This window comes from Drosophila mauritiana, chromosome X, assembly GCF_004382145.1.
Source record: "Drosophila mauritiana strain mau12 chromosome X, ASM438214v1, whole genome shotgun sequence".
Taxonomy (NCBI): Eukaryota; Metazoa; Arthropoda; class Insecta; order Diptera; family Drosophilidae; genus Drosophila; species Drosophila mauritiana.
In genome coordinates this window covers 6,681,570-6,703,223 of record NC_046672.1, presented here as the reverse complement: position 1 = coordinate 6,703,223, position 21,654 = coordinate 6,681,570, and the positions used below count along the sequence as shown (strand labels likewise).

The following is a 21,654-nucleotide window of genomic DNA, read 5'->3' as shown; positions in this document are numbered from 1 at the left end:
TAAAGACTCACGGATACGAAAAATACTGTTTTTTGTAGCTGACAACCTAACTTAACGACCCATTACCCTTTTTAGAGGATTTGGTAAATTCCACATTTAAACTTCAATTACAAAAGTTGTACGTAAAATTCTGATATTTTTCTTACTAAAAATCAAGATAAATTTTTTGCTAATATTATCGATCTTTTTAATGAGTTTTTAGTTGTAACTTCGCAGAATTAAGACTCACGCATACGAAAAATACTGTTTTTTGTAGCTGACAACCTAACCTAACGACCCATTACCCATTTTAGAGGATTTGGTAAAATGAATTTTTTTTCGAAATTTTCACTTTTTTGTAAGGGGTTACATCACGTTTTTTTTCGAAAAACGGTAAAATTTAAAAATTTTTAGCTGGGGATGCCACTCGATAGGAAATTAAGCAACGAATTCAACAAGGTATGGCATTCCACATTTGAACTTCAATTACAAAAGTTGTACGTAAAATTCTGATATTTTTCTTACTAAAAATCAAGATACATTTTTTGCTAATATTATCAATCTTTTTAATGAGTTTTAAGTTGTAACTTCGCAGAATTAAGACTCACGCATACGAAAAATACTGTTTTTTGTAGCTGACAACCTAACCTAACGACCCATTACCCATTTTAGAGGATTTGGTAAAATGAATTTTTTTCAAAATTTTCACTTTTTTGTAAGGGGTTACATCACGTTTTTTTTCGAAAAACGGTAAAATTTAAAAAATTTTTAGCTGGGGTGCCACTCGATAGGAAATTAAGCAACGAATTCAACAAGGTATGGCATTCCACATTTGAACTTCAATTACAAAAGTTGTATGCAAAATTCTGATATTTTTCTTACTAAAAATCAAGATACATTTTTTGCTAATATTATCGATCTTTTTAATGAGTTTTAAGTTGTAACTTCGCAGAATTAAGACTCACGCATACGAAAAATACTGTTTGAACTTCAATTACAAAAGTTGTATGCAAAATTGTGATATTTTTCTTACTAAAAATCAAGATACATTTTTTGCTAATATTATCAATCTTTTTAATGAGTTTTAAGTTGTAACTTCGCAGAATTAAGACTCACGCATACGAAAAATACTGTTTTTTGTAGCTGACAACCTAACCTAACGACCCATTACCCATTTTAGAGGATTTGGTAAAATGAATTTTTTTCAAAATTTTCACTTTTTTGTAAGGGGTTACATCACGTTTTTTTTCGAAAAACGGTAAAATTTAAAAATTTTTAGCTGGGGATGCCACTCGATAGGAAATTAAGCAACGAATTCAACAAGGTATGGCATTCCACATTTGAACTTCAATTACAAAAGTTGTACGTAAAATTCTGATATTTTTCTTACTAAAAATCAAGATAAATTTTTTGCCAATATTATCGATCTTTTTAATGGGTTTTTAGTTGTAACTTCGCAGAATTAAGACTCACGGATACGAAAAATACTGTTTTTTGTAGCTGACAACCTAACTTAACGACCCATTACCCATTTTAGAGGATTTGGTAAATTCCACATTTAAGCTTCAATTACAAAAGTTGTACGTAAAATTCTGATATTTTTCTTACTAAAAATCAAGATAAATTTTTTGCTAATATTATCGATCTTTTTAATGAGTTTTTAGTTGTAACTTCGCAGAATTAAGACTCACGCATACGAAAAATACTGTTTTTTGTAGCTGACAACCTAACCTAACGACCCATTACCCATTTTAGAGGATTTGGTAAAATGAATTTTTTTTCGAAATTTTCACTTTTTTGTAAGGGGTTACATCACGTTTTTTTTCGAAAAACGGTAAAATTTAAAAATTTTTAGCTGGGGATGCCACTCGATAGGAAATTAAGCAACGAATTCAACAAGGTATGGCATTCCACATTTGAACTTCAATTACAAAAGTTGTACGTAAAATTCTGATATTTTTCTTACTAAAAATCAAGATAAATTTTTTGCCAATATTATCGATCTTTTTAATAGGTTTTTAGTTGTAACTTCGCAGAATTAAGACTCACGGATACGAAAAATACTGTTTTTTGTAGCTGACAACCTAACTTAACGACCCATTACCCATTTTAGAGGATTTGGTAAAATGAATTTTTTTTCGAAATTTTCACTTTTTTGTAAGGGGTTACATCACGTTTTTTTTCGAAAAACGGTAAAATTTAAAAATTTTTAGCTGGGGATGCCACTCGATAGGAAATTAAGCAACGAATTCAACAAGGTATGGCATTCCACATTTGAACTTCAATTACAAAAGTTGTACGTAAAATTCTGATATTTTTCTTACTAAAAATCAAGATAAATTTTTTGCCAATATTATCGATCTTTTTAATGGGTTTTTAGTTGTAACTTCGCAGAATTAAGACTCACGGATACGAAAAATACTGTTTTTTGTAGCTGACAACCTAACTTAACGACCCATTACCCATTTTAGAGGATTTGGTAAATTCCACATTTAAACTTCAATTACAAAAGTTGTACGTAAAATTCTGATATTTTTCTTACTAAAAATCAAGATAAAGTTTTTGCCAATATTATCGATCTTTTTAATGGATTTTTAGTTGTAACTTCGCAGAACTAAGACTCACGCATACGAAAAATACTGTTTTTTGTAGCTGACAACCTAACCTAACGACCCATTACCCATTTTAGAGGATTTGGTAAAATGAATTTTTTTCGAAATTTTCACTTTTTTGTAAGGGGTTACATCACGTTTTTTTTCGAAAAACGGTAAAATTTAAAAATTTTTAGCTGGGGATGCCACTCGATAGGAAATTAAGCAACGAATTCAACAAGGTATGGCATTCCACATTTGAACTTCAATTACAAAAGTTGTACGTAAAATTCTGCATTACCCATTTTAGAGGATTTGGTAAAATGAATTTTTTTTCGAAATTTTCACTTTTTTGTAAGGGGTTACATCACGTTTTTTTTCGAAAAACGGTAAAATTTAAAAATTTTTAGCTGGGGATGCCACTCGATAGGAAATTAAGCAACGAATTCAACAAGGTATGGCATTCCACATTTGAACTTCAATTACAAAAGTTGTACGTAAAATTCTGATATTTTTCTTACTAAAAATCAAGATAAATTTTTTGCTAATATTATCGATCTTTTTAATTGGTTTTTAGTTGTAACTTCGCAGAATTAAGACTCACGGATACGAAAAATACTGTTTTTTGTAGCTGACAACCTAACTTAACGACCCATTACCCATTTTAGAGGATTTGGTAAAATGAATTTTTTTTCGAAATTTTCACTTTTTTGTAAGGGGTTACATCACGTTTTTTTTCGAAAAACGGTAAAATTTAAAAATTTTTAGCTGGGGATGCCACTCGATAGGAAATTAAGCAACGAATTCAACAAGGTATGGCATTCCACATTTGAACTTCAATTACAAAAGTTGTACGTAAAATTCTGATATTTTTCTTACTAAAAATCAAGATAAATTTTTTGCCAATATTATCGATCTTTTTAATGGGTTTTTAGTTGTAACTTCGCAGAATTAAGACTCACGGATACGAAAAATACTGTTTTTTGTAGCTGACAACCTAACTTAACGACCCATTACCCATTTTAGAGGATTTGGTAAAATGAATTTTTTTTCGAAATTTTCACTTTTTTGTAAGGGGTTACATCACGTTTTTTTTCGAAAAACGGTAAAATTTAAAAATTTTTAGCTGGGGATGCCACTCGATAGGAAATTAAGCAACGAATTCAACAAGGTATGGCATTCCACATTTGAACTTCAATTACAAAAGTTGTACGTAAAATTCTGATATTTTTCTTACTAAAAATCAAGATAAATTTGTTGCCAATATTATCGATCTTTTTAATGGGTTTTTAGTTGTAACTTCGCAGAATTAAGACTCACGGATACGAAAAATACTGTTTTTTGTAGCTGACAACCTAACTTAACGACCCATTACCCATTTTAGAGGATTTGGTAAATTCCACATTTAAACTTCAATTACAAAAGTTGTACGTAAAATTCTGATATTTTTCTTACTAAAAATCAAGATAAAGTTTTTGCCAATATTATCGATCTTTTTAATGGATTTTTAGTTGTAACTTCGCAGAACTAAGACTCACGCATACGAAAAATACTGTTTTTTGTAGCTGACAACCTAACCTAACGACCCATTACCCATTTTAGAGGATTTGGTAAAATGAATTTTTTTCGAAATTTTCACTTTTTTGGGGGTTACATCACGTTTTTTTTCGAAAAACGGTAAAATTTAAAAATTTTTAGCTGGGGATGCCACTCGATAGGAAATTAAGCAACGAATTCAACAAGGTATGGCATTCCACATTTGAACTTCAATTACAAAAGTTGTACGTAAAATTCTGATATTTTTCTTACTAAAAATCAAGATAAATTTTTTGCTAATATTATCGATCTTTTTAATGAGTTTTTAGTTGTAACTTCGCAGAATTAAGACTCACGCATACGAAAAATACTGTTTTTTGTAGCTGACAACCTAACCTAACGACCCATTACCCATTTTAGAGGATTTGGTAAAATGAATTTTTTTTCGAAATTTTCACTTTTTTGTAAGGGGTTACATCACGTTTTTTTTCGAAAAACGGTAAAATTTAAAAATTTTTAGCTGGGGATGCCACTCGATAGGAAATTAAGCAACGAATTCAACAAGGTATGGCATTCCACATTTGAACTTCAATTACAAAAGTTGTACGTAAAATTCTGATATTTTTCTTACTAAAAATCAAGATAAATTTTTTGCCAATATTATCGATCTTTTTAATTGGTTTTTAGTTGTAACTTCGCAGAATTAAGACTCACGGATACGAAAAATACTGTTTTTTGTAGCTGACAACCTAACTTAACGACCCATTACCCATTTTAGAGGATTTGGTAAAATGAATTTTTTTTCGAAATTTTCACTTTTTTGTAAGGGGTTACATCACGTTTTTTTTCGAAAAACGGTAAAATTTAAAAATTTTTAGCTGGGGATGCCACTCGATAGGAAATTAAGCAACGAATTCAACAAGGTATGGCATTCCACATTTGAACTTCAATTACAAAAGTTGTACGTAAAATTCTGATATTTTTCTTACTAAAAATCAAGATAAATTTTTTGCCAATATTATCGATCTTTTTAATGGGTTTTTAGTTGTAACTTCGCAGAATTAAGACTCACGGATACGAAAAATACTATTTTTTGTAGCTGACAACCTAACCTAACGACCCATTACCCATTTTAGAGGATTTGGTAAAATGAATTTTTTTCGAAATTTTCACTTTTTTGTAAGGGGTTACATCACGTTTTTTTTCGAAAAACGGTAAAATTTAAAAATTTTTAGCTGGGGATGCCACTCGATAGGAAATTAAGCAACGAATTCAACAAGGTATGGCATTCCACATTTGAACTTCAATTACAAAAGTTGTATGCAAAATTCTGATATTTTTCTTACTAAAAATCAAGATACATTTTTTGCTAATATTATCGATCTTTTTAATGAGTTTTAAGTTGTAACTTCGCAGAATTAAGACTCACGCATACGAAAAATACTGTTTTTTGTAGCTGACAACCTAACCTAACGACCCATTACCCATTTTAGAGGATTTGGTAAAATGAATTTTTTTCGAAATTTTCACTTTTTTGTAAGGGGTTACATCACGTTTTTTTTCGAAAAACGGTAAAATTTAAAAATTTTTAGCTGGGGATGCCACTCGATAGGAAATTAAGCAACGAATTCAACAAGGTATGGCATTCCACATTTGAACTTCAATTACAAAAGTTGTACGTAAAATTCTGATATTTTTCTTACTAAAAATCAAGATAAATTTTTTGCTAATATTATCGATCTTTTTAATGAGTTTTTAGTTGTAACTTCGCAGAATTAAGACTCACGGATACGAAAAATACTGTTTTTTGTAGCTGACAACCTAACTTAACGACCCATTACCCATTTTAGAGGATTTGGTAAAATGAATTTTTTTTCGAAATTTTCACTTTTTTGTAAGGGGTTACATCACGTTTTTTTCGAAAAACGGTAAAATTTAAAAATTTTTAGCTGGGGATGCCACTCGATAGGAAATTAAGCAACGAATTCAACAAGGTATGGCATTCCACATTTGAACTTCAATTACAAAAGTTGTACGTAAAATTCTGATATTTTTCTTACTAAAAATCAAGATAAATTTTTTGCCAATATTATCGATCTTTTTAATGGGTTTTTAGTTGTAACTTCGCAGAATTAAGACTCACGGATACGAAAAATACTGTTTTTTGTAGCTGACAACCTAACTTAACGACCCATTACCCATTTTAGAGGATTTGGTAAATTCCACATTTAAACTTCAATTACAAAAGTTGTACGTAAAATTCTGATATTTTTCTTACTAAAAATCAAGATAAATTTGTTGCTAATATTATCGATCTTTTTAATGGATTTTTAGTTGTAACTTCGCAGAACTAAGACTCACGCATACGAAAAATACTGTTTTTTGTAGCTGACAACCTAACCTAACGACCCATTACCCATTTTAGAGGATTTGGTAAAATGAATTTTTTTCGAAATTTTCACTTTTTTGTAAGGGGTTACATCACGTTTTTTTTCGAAAAACGGTAAAATTTAAAAATTTTTAGCTGGGGATGCCACTCGATAGGAAATTAAGCAACGAATTCAACAAGGTATGGCATTCCACATTTGAACTTCAATTACAAAAGTTGTACGTAAAATTCTGATATTTTTCTTACTAAAAATCAAGATAAATTTTTTGCTAATATTATCGATCTTTTTAATGAGTTTTTAGTTGTAACTTCGCAGAATTAAGACTCACGCATACGAAAAATACTGTTTTTTGTAGCTGACAACCTAACCTAACGACCCATTACCCATTTTAGAGGATTTGGTAAAATGAATTTTTTTCGAAATTTTCACTTTTTTGTAAGGGGTTACATCACGTTTTTTTTCGAAAAACGGTAAAATTTAAAAATTTTTAGCTGGGGATGCCACTCGGTAGGAAATTAAGCAACGAATTCAACAAGGTATGGCATTCCACATTTGAACTTCAATTACAAAAGTTGTATGCAAAATTCTGATATTTTTCTTACTAAAAATCAAGATACATTTTTTGCTAATATTATCGATCTTTTTAATGAGTTTTAAGTTGTAACTTCGCAGAATTAAGACTCACGCATACGAAAAATACTGTTTTTTGTAGCTGATAACCTAACCTAACGACCCATTACCCATTTGAGAGGATTTGGTAAATTCCACATTTAAACTTCAATTACAAAAGTTGTACGTAAAATTCTGATATTTTTCTTACTAAAAATCAAGATAAAGTTTTTGCCAATATTATCGATCTTTTTAATGGATTTTTAGTTGTAACTTCGCAGAACTAAGACTCACGCATACGAAAAATACTGTTTTTTGTAGCTGACAACCTAACCTAACGACCCATTACCCATTTTAGAGGATTTGGTAAAATGAATTTTTTTCGAAATTTTCACTTTTTTGTAAGGGGTTACATCACGTTTTTTTTCGAAAAACGGTAAAATTTAAAAATTTTTAGCTGGGGATGCCACTCGATAGGAAATTAAGCAACGAATTCAACAAGGTATGGCATTCCACATTTGAACTTCAATTACAAAAGTTGTACGTAAAATTCTGATATTTTTCTTACTAAAAATCAAGATACATTTTTTGCTAATATTATCGATCTTTTTAATGAGTTTTTAGTTGTAACTTCGCAGAATTAAGACTCACGCATACGAAAAATACTGGGTTACATCACGTTTTTTTTCGAAAAACGGTAAAATTTAAAAATTTTTAGCTGGGGATGCCACTCGATAGGAAATTAAGCAACGAATTCAACAAGGTATGGCATTCCACATTTGAACTTCAATGCAAAATTGTGATATTTTTCTTACTAAAAATCAAGATACATTTTTTGCTAATATTATCGATCTTTTTAATGAGTTTTAAGTTGTAACTTCGCAGAATTAAGACTCACGCATACGAAAAATACTGTTTTTTGTAGCTGACAACCTAACCTAACGACCCATTACCCATTTTAGAGGATTTGGTAAAATGAATTTTTTTCGAAATTTTCACTTTTTTGTAAGGGGTTACATCACGTTTTTTTTCGAAAAACGGTAAAATTTAAAAATGTTTAGCTGGGGATGCCACTCGATAGGAAATTAAGCAACGAATTCAATAAGGTATGGCATTCCACATTTGAACTTCAATTACAAAAGTTGTATGCAAAATTCTGATATTTTTCTTACTAAAAATCAAGATACATTTTTTGCTAATATTATCGATCTTTTTAATGAGTTTTAAGTTGTAACTTCGCAGAATTAAGACTCACGCATACGAAAAATACTGTTTTTTGTAGCTGATAACCTAACCTAACGACCCATTACCCATTTGAGAGGATTTGGTAAATTCCACATTTAAACTTCAATTACAAAAGTTGTACGTAAAATTCTGATATTTTTCTTACTAAAAATCAAGATAAATTTGTTGCTAATATTATCGATCTTTTTAATGGATTTTTAGTTGTAACTTCGCAGAACTAAGACTCACGCATACGAAAAATACTGTTTTTTGTAGCTGACAACCTAACCTAACGACCCATTACCCATTTTAGAGGATTTGGTAAAATGAATTTTTTTCGAAATTTTCACTTTTTTGTAAGGGGTTACATCACGTTTTTTTTCGAAAAACGGTAAAATTTAAAAATTTTTAGCTGGGGATGCCACTCGATAGGAAATTAAGCAACGAATTCAATAAGGTATGGCATTCCACATTTGAACTTCAATTACAAAAGTTGTATGCAAAATTGTGATATTTTTCTTACTAAAAATCAAGATAAATTTGTTGCTAATATTATCGATCTTTTTAATGGATTTTTAGTTGTAACTTCGCAGAACTAAGACTCACGCATACGAAAAATACTATTTTTTGTAGCTGACAACCTAACCTAACGACCCATTACCCATTTTAGAGGATTTGGTAAAATGAATTTTTTTCGAAATTTTCACTTTTTTGTAAGGGGTTACATCACGTTTTTTTTCGAAAAACGGTAAAATTTAAAAATTTTTAGCTGGGGATGCCACTCGATAGGAAATTAAGCAACGAATTCAACAAGGTATGGCATTCCACATTTGAACTTCAATTACAAAAGTTGTATGCAAAATTCTGATATTTTTCTTACTAAAAATCAAGATAAATTTTTTGCTAATATTATCGATCTTTTTAATGAGTTTTTAGTTGTAACTTCGCAGAATTAAGACTCACGCATACGAAAAATACTGTTTTTTGTAGCTGACAACCTAACCTAACGACCCATTACCCATTTTAGAGGATTTGGTAAAATGAATTTTTTTCGAAATTTTCACTTTTTTGTCAGGGGTTACATCACGTTTTTTTTCGAAAAACGGTAAAATATAAAAATTTTTAGCTGGGGATGCCACTCGATAGGAAATTAAGCAACGAATTCAACAAGGTATGGCATTCCACATTTGAACTTCAATTACAAAAGTTGTATGCAAAATTCTGATATTTTTCTTACTAAAAATCAAGATACATTTTTTGCTAATATTATCGATCTTTTTAATGAGTTTTAAGTTGTAACTTCGCAGAATTAAGACTCACGCATACGAAAAATACTGTTTTTTGTAGCTGATAACCTAACCTAACGACCCATTACCCATTTTAGAGGATTTGGTAAAATGAATTTTTTTCGAAATTTTCACTTTTTTGTAAGGGGTTACATCACGTTTTTTTTCGAAAAACGGTAAAATATAAAAATTTTTAGCTGGGGATGCCACTCGATAGGAAATTAAGCAACGAATTCAACAAGGTATGGCATTCCACATTTGAACTTCAATTACAAAAGTTATATGCAAAATTCTGATATTTTTCTTACTAAAAATCAAGATACATTTTTTGCTAATATTATCGATCTTTTTAATGAGTTTTAAGTTGTAACTTCGCAGAATTAAGACTCACGCATACGAAAAATACTGTTTTTTGTTGCTGACAACCTAACCTAACGACCCATTACCCATTTTAGAGGATTTGGTAAAATGAATTTTTTTTCGAAATTTTCACTTTTTTGTAAGGGGTTACATCACGTTTTTTTTCGAAAAACGGTAAAATATAAAAATTTTTAGCTGGGGATGCCACTCGATAGGAAATTAAGCAACGAATTCAACAAGGTATGGCATTCCACATTTGAACTTCAATTACAAAAGTTGTACGTAAAATTCTGATATTTTTCTTACTAAAAATCAAGATAAATTTTTTGCCAATATTATCGATCTTTTTAATGGGTTTTTAGTTGTAACTTCGCAGAATTAAGACTCACGGATACGAAAAATGCTGTTTTTTGTAGCTGACAACCTAACTTAACGACCCATTACCCATTTTAGAGGATTTGGTAAAATGAATTTTTTTCGAAATTTTCACTTTTTTGTAAGGTTACATCACGTTTTTTTTCGAAAAACGGTAAAATTTAAAAATTTTTAGCTGGGGATGCCACTCGATAGGAAATTAAGCAACGAATTCAACAAGGTATGGCATTCTACATCTGAACTTCAATTACAAAAGTTGTACGTAAAATTCTGATATTTTTCCTACTAAAAATCTGGGTTAATATTTTTTGATTATTTTGGTTTCTAGTCGACTGAAATTTGAAATCGGATAATCTGCCAATTGGGTGTTAGGTTGAAACCCGGTTATCAAAAGCGGGCAAGTGCAATAACAAAAGTTAAACTGCAGTTTAAACCAGCGAACAATTATTAAGTAATAAGCGATTCGGGTCAGGGCGATCATGTGGCACTCATGAATCATGCAGACACATTGGCCGCACCCCTGTTCAATTCAATTCGAATGGAATCGAATCGAAGCCACCGGCAGCCATGACTTGAGCAATTATTGACAAATTGCGGGCGGAGACAAAAGCGATGGGATGGGGCAGGGTGATTCCAAGTTGAGAATCGGGAATGGGAATGAGAATTACATATTGATGGCCCTAAATGCTGACGGTAACTACATCGGGCAATCGCTTCATTACACCTCAAATCGCCCACACATACACATACACGCAAACTCATACACGCATACACACACACATGCACGGCGAACACAAAGTCATTTTCCCTGTCAATTGGCCAATCCATTCAATAATTCAGTGCGTGGCCCTAACTCAAATAGTTGCCGTTGCCGTCTCGTGTTTCTGTTGGCTTTATAAATCTTGGCTTAACCCACAAGCTTGAACGTTGGCCGCAGCTTGTTGACCTTCTTTCGGCGCTCCATTTTTTCCCCCACTTTATTTTTCTTCGGTGCCTCAACACCTTAAGTCAAGTGAAATCAACTGTCATGCAGTTTAAAACAGTTTACGCTCAGGCGTTATTTCTCACCCCGTCACAGACGCAGCTTGTGTGCTTCTCCTCCTTTCTACTGACGCCGAGGTCGTAGGTCATGGTGGGGGATGGCCACTTCGTTCTCTCATGGGCGTAGCGACAGGAAATTTAATTACAAGGCAAAACGACGACGATATCACAATATAAATACGGGAGATTCAAACGCACATTGAACAGATGCACAGACAGAAAAAAGGATGGCTTTCAGGCACGAGGATACATTTAGAATTATCATTCTATCAAACTATAATGTTACGCATTTATATTTAAGTACCTGAGGCTGGAATAAATATATATGTATTATCCTAATAATTTAGTTGACATTTTGGGGGTGACACAAACGCCGGCGGTGCGATGGCAGTTTCAATTGTCCCCGGGCATTTGGCCTTTTATCAAGTGGGGATTTTTCGATATTGAAAACTACGATTAACATGCAAAGGATTTTCCGGAAAGGGGTGGGGGGTGGAAAATCGAATGAGTTGACTCTCGACTTGAGCTCGGTTTTCCGCTTGCACTTGGCCACTTTAGAGCGGGAATATTCTATGTTTCATATGCCAAATAGTATGTCGGTAAATTGTGTTTAAATTGCAAATTGCTACAATGGTGTTGCCAGTTGACAAAACCGAAATTCAAACTGGCAGCCGCAATGATAACAAAAGTGGAGCCGAATGGGGGGAAATTGGTTGAGAGGCACTTTCCCTCGCGCACCGCAGCTCCACGCTTTTTGCAATGGCAATTTCTGGTCTCGTTCTCATATTTGTAAATATTTGCATTTTTACGCTTGTCGCCCACTCGAGCGTGTGCAATCGAATTGCATTCGCACACACACTCACTCAACCTCTCACACAGACACACACACACACACACACACACACACACCCACACAGATCGGTAGCAGACTTTGTCTGTGAGTGTGTAATGGCGTGCGAACAAGATATCCTTCCGCTTTGCCACCCCATTTTCCAGCCAAGAGGAAAGCAGCAGCGGGGGTTTGACCAACATTTAAATGGACGCTTAGCTCGTTGGCAGTTGGCAGGGAAGGGGGAGGGGGTGGGTGGGGTGAGAGTGGTTTCAAGGGGAAATGGGGGCTACGAGGGGAAAACATTCCGGGAAATCGTAAGAGCGGCGCATCCCATAGATACCATTAAAATCGGCTGGGGTGCAGCCTGCTGTTTCATAAAGAAAATAATAATTTGAATATTTCGATTTAAATTAAATTAATATTGAAGCTATGATCACGTTTGTTAAAAAAACATAGACTTTTTTCGAAAAGTTCCCTGTTCTATAGCCCATTTTATGTTGTATGGTGTCTGTTAAAACAAAGCTGCATTGGGTTTTATACCGATTTGCAAGTGACTGCACACAAAAGAGAGTGGCAAAATGTTCCATGTAAATTGGTATAAACTAGCCAAAAATTCCGCCTATAAACCCTAGCATTGCACATTTTGTGTAACCAAACTCTTTTTGGCTTACCATTGTTCGCCAACCATTAATTTGTAATTTCATTTCATTTTATTCGAATGCGCTCGCCTCGTTTGACATTTTCTTTTATTTATTTTTTTGACGCGACCAAAAATTTAATCAATTTCAGTCGAGCAAATTTTCATTTGATCAAATATTTGCATTTCACTTTAATTAGTTACAATAATGTTGGACTCGCCAGCACGCAAATATTCAAACCAATTCCGCCAGCCAGGATAGTAATAATTCACAAGGATTTACCTCTAATTTTGTGCTAATGAAGCACTTTTGCCCAACGATGGGTGTGTGGAATTTCGCAACTGGTATTTGTTATATTTTATGCAGATTTTTTGCAATCATTTGCAAGCCACTTTATTTGTTTAGTACTTTTTTTCCAGAGTTTAGGGAAATGTCAGCGGAATGCAGAGGGGCTGTGATTTTTCCGAGTGGATTGAGCAGACAAACAAACCGCTCAATTGGCGACCATTTTTCCAAGGATGCCCACACACACACACACACATTCTCGTGTACGTGATTGTGTCAGTAACAACAATGCATCTACCTCCCCTTCCCCTGCCGGCACTTTGCAAATACACACCATCACATTTTGTAACCAAATCGGGGGGAATCCATTCAAATGCATTCGAAATGAGCTAATTATGCGGGGATCGCATCGAAAGGCAAACACGCCAGCAAAAAATCAGCAAACGGGGGGCGATTGACGATTGACAGAGGGCAAAGGTCGTTGGGCAATCGAATTCCCATTTGACTAAGTGAGTACTACTAAAATAGTACATATTTAATATATAAACCTAATTATGACATTTTTAACTGAAGATATCATTGCTGCTCTTTGCAGGTTCTTTACCTGAGGGCTGTCTTAATTACTTAATTACCTTTCTATATATATTTTCGTACTAATTGATTAGTTTCTTGATACTTTTCAATCCTGAAGGATAATTAGTTTTCAACAGCATTACTTAATGTACGTCAGACAGCCGCATTTTGGATTCTTCTTATCGGCGCACTAGGACTAACATATTTTGGCATTTCATCGCAGCTTTTCCCAGCAGCCCCTTCATCGTTCTCCGCTCCGCCGAGTTGCACTTAATCCTGCTGCCGCTTCTTGTGTTTGTTGCCTATTTTTCGGGAGCAGCCGTTTGCAGCAAGTTGCCGGCTGTCGGCAGCTGGCTGCTGGTTGCCCCATTGCCGATGTTGCAAGTTGCTGGTTGCCAGTTGCCGGCTGCTGATGTTGCTGTAATGCCGTAAGCTTATAGGGCTTTAGTGGCGCTTATCACATGCCACCGGCAGCCGCTGCTTTTTGGCCCGGCCCAATGTTTTCATATGCGAAACTATAAAACAACAAAATCAACTTTTTATTTTTGCATATTCGTGCTGGCTTTTGATGCTGTTGTTTGCCCAAAAACACCAGTCCCCCGGCCACGCCCACCCTTTTCAATCCACCAACTTTGGCCAAACAAAGTCAAAGGATTTTTGTTTGGTTTGGCGTTTTTTTTTTTTTTTTTTGTTTCCAACATATTTTTTTTGCAACTATTTCGCGGCAAGTTTATAGCGAAAACCGCAAATTGGTATGGTTTTTTCGAATTTTATTTTTAAGGCATTGTGTGCAAAGTTGCCCTAATTGAATAAAAATTTGTGGTTTATTGGACTAGCAGTACTTATTTTAGATATTGATTAAATCCAAAGAACAGAGAATGCACAAATGTAGCACCGAATTTGCTACAAAGTTGTCACAAATGAATTTAAATTCATTAATAATTGAATCGCTTAGCTGGTGCGTTTGTAAATAGATTAACCTTCCTCAAAGTGGAAAACATCAATGGAAATGGGCGTGTTCCGGATGCTGCCCTTTTGCCCCGTCGCACCGCCACGCCCCGCCCCCTGTGGCAGTTCATTAATATATCAAAGCTGTAATCTCATCCAGCAGTGAACCCCATTTCGCACACATTTTCCCCCAGCCATTTCCACCAGTTTTTCCCCTCCGGTTAGCACGTAAAACGCTTTTAAACGGAAACTTATAAACACAACGCGCTAATTATTTTTCGGCATGCCCGTTCTATGCTGCCATCTCTTTCTGCGGCTTATTGCCATCTCCTTCTGCGGGTTGCGTAACAAAATATTCGCGTTGCGGTTGCAAGTATAGGGCAAAACTTATCCGCCCACCGCAACCCACTAAGTTGTTGTCTAATGCCTCCAGACAGACATTTTCATTTTGGCTTCAGAATTTCCCAATTTTCTCTCCTTTGCTCGACGTTAGAAATGGTGGGGAAAATATCACATTCAGGGCTGTAAGTTCGACAGGTAAAATGGCATATAATTTACCATTTAAGGCTGCTTTAATTATAATGGTTTTGCAGGCAACAGTTGGTAAGCGGGTAGTAAGAAGTCTAATTATGTAAGAAAAATCATGCCAGCTAAACAGCTTTAATGATAAGCGTTAAATGTAACTCCATCAAGTTAATAAATTTGAAAGTTCGTTTAAAACTCAACTTGGTGCTAAAATATGTGTAAGCCAAATCGATAGGGGAGATTTCCACTGGGATGTGTGAAAATTCCGAGCTTGTCCATAGTTTATGAAGTGTTTTATTCGGGCCATGAGCCATAACTGAGGCTAACTTGTTGTCCCCGTTCTGCTGGCTGGTCTAGGTCCGCGCGGGGGGATTAGGAGGTTTTAGGGGCTTTTTGGCGGTTTCACGGGCTCAACGGAGACAACGTGCTCAAGACATTAGCGGGGATTCCCCTGGCGAGCGCCTCCTCTAATGCTACTTTCCCACCAACAGAGGGCGTTTCTGTGACGCCACTTGCCATTTCCGCTTCCGCTGCACGTACGTGGCACTTGCCCTAACTACTTGCTACACAGATAGACCTTCGAGGTCACGCCCACACACACAGCGAAAAAATTGGGTGCATGTAGGAAATTCGTAAATATTTACCATCTCTTGAATACTAATTATTGCATGGAAAAATCTCTTGCTGTAGGACAGGCTTGTAATAAATCAAATAAACAAAAACTGCTAATTATGTTATTTATGTGAATTAATTATGACACGATAATAGCTGATTTTTATAAAGTGATTCTTTAATTACTATAAATTGGAAATGAAAACAAGCAAGCAAATGATTGATAGCATTCATGTATGCATTTTTTGTTTGTGGATGCAACAACACCGGATGCCCGGCGCTTATTGTAGTTAAGTTTTATGCCGCCATTTTCTTCCGCCTTGCGTGTTGCACGTACTTCGGCCCCATCTCTTTCATGTGTGTGTGAGAGTGTTTTTTTTTATCAACATTTCCACTTCCCTGTTGCCTGCACCACCCCCCGCCGACCCATTTTCCCATCCTCTTTCAGCTGCACTTAATTCCATTTTCACTTTCTTTAATGATGCTCAATTTTTTGCATCATTAATCTTTAGCGATTTTCAGCTTTGCCATTGACTGACACGGCGTCTCAACGGGGTTTTCCTGCCACTTGCCCATTTTCCATTTTTCACTCCCATTTCCCGCCACCCGCCGCCTCCTTTTAGTGGATGTCTCAGCTGCTTGCCCTAATAAGTACGCTACAAAATTTGTAATTACAATTTCAAGATAATTTGCCACGAGTGCTGCGAAAATCTTCATAATTCTACCATCATGGAGTTTATGGGTTGGATACTCGTTTTCCTCTCCAATATGTGCATGAGCTTAAGAGATTTAATCGAGCTGTATCAGCAGAGTAAAACTATTTTTAGTATTTGTAACATTTCATTTTACATGTGAATGCATAAACTATTTGTTCACGGAAGTCTGCTCGAAATAACCCATATACTGCATGCCCCATAAATCAGTTGTTACAAAGCACGGAAATTGTATTGAATTTTAAGAAATTACCCCCACCACATGCAATTGCCACTTTCGATAAATCAATCGCTTAAGAATGTGGCAATTTTATTGAATTTTAAGCTGTTTGCTATTTGTGTCAACTCACTCGAACCGGATGAAAAATGAAGCCTAGGCAGAGGACCTTGATTGATGAACCCATCGATTATTAAATGCCACACATTGAACTCCTCGCTGGCGATTTTGATGCGGTCATGGCTCGATGGACTGGAGTGCAGGACGAAATTGATTTGATTGCCTCCCCACGTCTTGGTTTCCAATGCGGCGACCGCAGTTCACTTAGTTTGGGGAGGATTCGGGGGGATTCGGTGAGATTCGGGGGTCCAGGATCAGTATACTGCCTCCCCGAGAACTTGCATTGTTGATGCTGTTTTTTATTTCATACAATATATCCACTTTGCTCTCGTGCTGCTTCCCGCGTCGGATTCCATTTTGTTGTTTTTTTTTTTTTGGCTCGCTCGCCCGTTTTCTTTTAACAACTTTTTGCTGTTGTTTTTATTTGAAGTTTGCAATAAAATAAAAGCCACATGGAGCTGGGGGATTAGTGGGTTGGAAAGGGGGTACGGTCAGAGGCAGGAGCAGAGAGCTTGGCCCGAATGGCCATGGCCCTCGGCCACAGACACGGAACGCGCAACTATAAAGCAAAAAACCTCATTCATATAATTTATGTGTGGCTCCCCAGGGATGGCAACGTGACACGTGTAGCATGACCGATAGTTTTGGGACTCAGCCCCAAACATATTATTATTATTTTTAGTTCCTATCCCTATATAATAAAATCTGCAGCTGCTATATTGTGTGGAGTAAAAGGCAGGCAATGATACTTAAAAAAGCTAAACTTTACATATGTGGCTAAGCTTCCTGTTGTAATAGGCTGGTTCAGGGTCATTCAGACATATCGATACTTCTTAACACTATGACTAGTTAAACCTATGTAAATTAACATTAGGATTGAGAGAATGATAGCGGTTTTTTGGCTTCAGCTTTTAAAGCTGAATTAATGGCTCGTTTAGGGCAAATACCGCCAAAACAAAGAGGCCAAGCACTAGAAGAAGAAGAGAGCCAGAATGCTGGATTCACCCCGGCACCGATCCTGAAATCTCAACATAATCGTCACAGGAAGGCGTTCCAGAGAATATTCCAGATCAAGATTAACTTTTCAGTATCAGCAGACAACTGAATTTAAACAAGCCGCGCACGCGCCTGTTACGGCAAAGGATGGTCACACAGACCAAAAGTGAGTCGGGCACACTTTTATGTGGCTGAAATGTGTCGGGATATGCGGGCACACTACAATTCACTGCTATATAAAGCGGACCACAGCCTACGGAAAGGCACTTCAGTCTAGCCGGCGATCGGCGACGGTGCGGCTAGCGGAAGTAGCAGGGAATTTAACCTGTAATTTTTTTTTTCTTAATTCGTGTTCGAATTCGCACGAAAAAAATTCAATGGCTTTCGTGCGCCTGCCTAAAATTAATAGATGATATTATGCGTTCCAAAGTTTCCAATCCTCTGCCTCTCCTCCTTCTCCGCCTCTCCTCCTCCTCTGCCTCTCCTCCTCCTCTGCCTCTCCAACATTACAGATGTGTTTGTAATGTTGGAAATTCGACTGTGTGCGAAATCGTGTGCAAAAAAATCTTATTGCGCACCTATCAACGTATAATTGACGATTTACAACCGAGCCTCACTCTGATTCAGGGGACCGGAAAGACAAAGGTTATACCGGAACTATGACTGCAGACTTTGTACGGAAATGTTGCCAAAACGCTGGACCGCAAAATCTTAATTTGTGCTCATTCCAATACAGCCGTAGATCATATTGTTGGTCTGCTAGTTGCAGTTTTGATAATTCACTACTCTCACTTTTGATGAGTCACCTACCTTTTTCGCTGGAAACGAATTTCAACAAAGCCAAGTAGCAGAAGAGAACGCTGAAATCTTTAAAAAACAGCATTTTGTGGAGCATACAGAGCATAAGAAAATGAGAATACGCCAGACGCGGCCTTCGGTGGCGAGCACAACAGAAAGGTCGAATAAGGGAAGATGGATGGATTAAAACGTCGAAACTGTACCAGCGTTACAATATGGATCTTAAGGATGAGATTCAACATCACATCAACATATCTTTTCCAACAGTTGCACCAGAAAGAAAAAAATCTGACGCAGCGCGAGGAGTTGAAAATCTCTCAGCTGTGTGTGACCAGGGCGAAGAACATCTGCACAACGTTTTCCTCCTGTGTAAGACAGGCAAACTATGTTGACATAAGAAACCAGGATCAGTAGGCTGGTTGAGGGTCACTCAGACATATCGATATTCTTAACACTATGACTATGTTAAACCTATGTAAACTAATATTAGGATTGAAAGAATGTTAGCGGTTCGCTCTGAAAGAGGCATTCTGGATGAGTTTGTCGAATAAAGTGGAAGTATTACAAAGTCGTACGCGCATTTATTTAGCTTCAACAGTCTAAAAACGCTGAATCGATAACCAAGCTTCGATAGTTATTTTTGATAATCCCAACGAGTGTTCCATCTCTAGTCCATTCGCAATCCAAGCCAAAACTGCTCCTGCTTTTACTTCTGCTGGTTGCATTTTATTTTACCATTTCGTTTCGTCCACCCTTGAATTTATGAATTTCGACTCGTAGCCATTCGTTGCCCCTCCACTTCCCATCCTTTGCCACGCCCCCACCCCGCCATGTGGCGCATCCATTGTTGGCCCCGCACATATGCGGTTTTATATATTGACACTTAAAATTTATGGGACTTAAAAATCTACAAAACGCTGCCACGTTTTGTCCTGCAAAGTTGGTTTAGAGCTCTGGGTTTCAGTTTCAGCGGAATGACGAAAAAAAGAGTGTGTGGTGGGAAGGGGTGGTGTTTCACGGTTGCGTTGGGATGGAAAGTCGGTGGTCGTGCCCCTGACAAAAGCTTGGCGCGCCTTTTGTCCAAAGAGGGGGTGTTTGGTGTTTGGTGGTTTGGGAGGAGGAGAAAGAGGAGTCAAGACTGTGAGAAGTCAGTTGACAGGAGTGTAGAAAGTGCAAAAACTAAGCAGCAAATCGTGTGTGAAATTAACAGGCTTGCCGCAGCCAGGGCTGTCAACCCCACAAGAAGTGGTCTTTGAAAAAAAAAGTACGACAGACACACCAATTGAAATGCCTCCGAATGTGTGCCAAAGTGTCAAAATATTTGTTGCTCTGAAAACTGCACTAACTGGGCTGCCAGACTGGCTTATGATGGGCTTATAACCTGATCTTAGATTCTTTTAAGTAACAAATATAGTCAAAGAGCTAGTCTTGTTCATTTTGCTTATGCATTGTGTGCCTGTCAATTATCCCACATCCATTGCCAAACTTAATCTGGCCAGACTGTTCCACAGCCTTCCAATTGAGCTGCCAACTCATTTCAAATGCAAGCTTCCTCTGGGTAAAAGTTTCTTTCCTTTCCGATTTCCTCTCTTTCTTTCTTGCTCTGCTAATTAAATATAACTTAAAGTCTATCAAAAACAAATTAATCATTTAACAGCCGCAAATTGCCAGAAGTGCGGCTGCCAGAAGTGGTTACTTCTGGGTGGCAACTTTGGCAAATGGGCGCCTGGGACTGAGAGGGCATCAGTTGGATGGCGGCGGTTGCCTTGGTGGTTCAACGCAACAAAAGAAGCCAAGCCAAAAAGCTGGAGGCACTTTCTATTTCATTTTCATTGCTGATTTCATTCAGTTAATCAGCTTATTGAACTTGAGGTTCACTGCCTGGCTGTGGGCCAATCTCCTGGAAAAGCTGGGCTGGCAAAACGAAAAGTTGGCAATTGGGGATTTGGTTTTTAAGCAGTTGCAGCTGCTGCTTTGGAAGAAGAACTGAAATCAAATTCAATTTGCCACCAATGGAAGCTAGCGATAGAGAGAGAGAGAGAGAGAGAGAGAGCTAAAGAGAGAGACAGTCAGATGTGCGGCAGCTGTGGCAACTCTGCCTGGCTCTCGAAGTTCAATTAATTGCAAAATGAGCTGGAGTCGGCTTTACTTTTCGGTGCAAACCAGCAACTACCCACCAACCCTCTGCACATTTCACCCCACAATAATTGTTATAAAATGTGATGGTCAGATTATCACTCACCTGAGTTGGTTGAGTGGACAGCAAGTCGATTTGCTCCTCATGCGGCTGCTGCTGGGCAAGTGCTGCCGTGGGTGTCAGATGTTGCTGCTGCTGCTGCTGAAACTGCTGCTGGTAGTGCTGCTGCTGCTGGTATTCATATTGCTGCTGCATTTGGTATTGCAATTGCTGGTACTTCAAGTGTTGCTGCTGTTGTGGTTGTAGCTGCTGCTGCTGTTGCTGTTGCTGCTGCTGTTGTCCATGCACCATGCAGCAGCAATAGAGAACGATTGCCAGCAATTGGATCGCATTGGCAACACTGCGTGCTGCTTTATTTATTGCTGACGACGGCATGTTGCCGCTCCTCTGCGTCTATGGAGTGGCGGATATGTATCTGTATCTACGTATATTCGTATCCGTATCCTCGCTCACGCTATTCTATTTGTGCCAAGTATGCAACACTTTGGTTGCCGCTGTGTTTTCCTGTCTCTGGTTTCTGCGTTCGGTTTCTCGCCTCCACCAGTTGCAAGTGTTTTGCTCCAGCCCCACTGGAAGAAAAACATTTGTTGAACGAGTGAGTAGAGCGCAAATAAATACTGCTTGTTCTTAAGTGTCAGACATATAGGGATTCATCTGTATGCGTTTCGAATATAGGGGAATTTGGCAAATAGCTGCTTTATTGCTTGTCCCCAAATCGTTTGCTATTCCGCCAAGCTTTTAAACGGTTGAGTACCCAAAATAGAGTAGTATTATGCATAGGCAACGACTAAACATTTAACAATAACTAA

The 21,654-nt window shown here is 36.6% G+C and overlaps 1 protein-coding gene across 1 annotated transcript in view; it reads right to left on the bottom strand.

Moving 5' to 3' along the window:
- LOC117146662 (uncharacterized protein DDB_G0284459) overlaps positions 1-21,234 on the bottom strand; it is a 66,878-nt gene extending 45,644 nt beyond the window's left edge. Inside the window, exon 1 of the mRNA XM_033313004.1 lies at positions 20,891-21,234. Within this exon, the coding sequence (XP_033168895.1) occupies positions 20,891-21,220 (330 nt within the window). The 5' untranslated portion in view covers positions 21,221-21,234. The remainder of the gene's footprint in view (positions 1-20,890) is intronic.
- Positions 21,235-21,654: the final 420 nt, after the last annotated feature.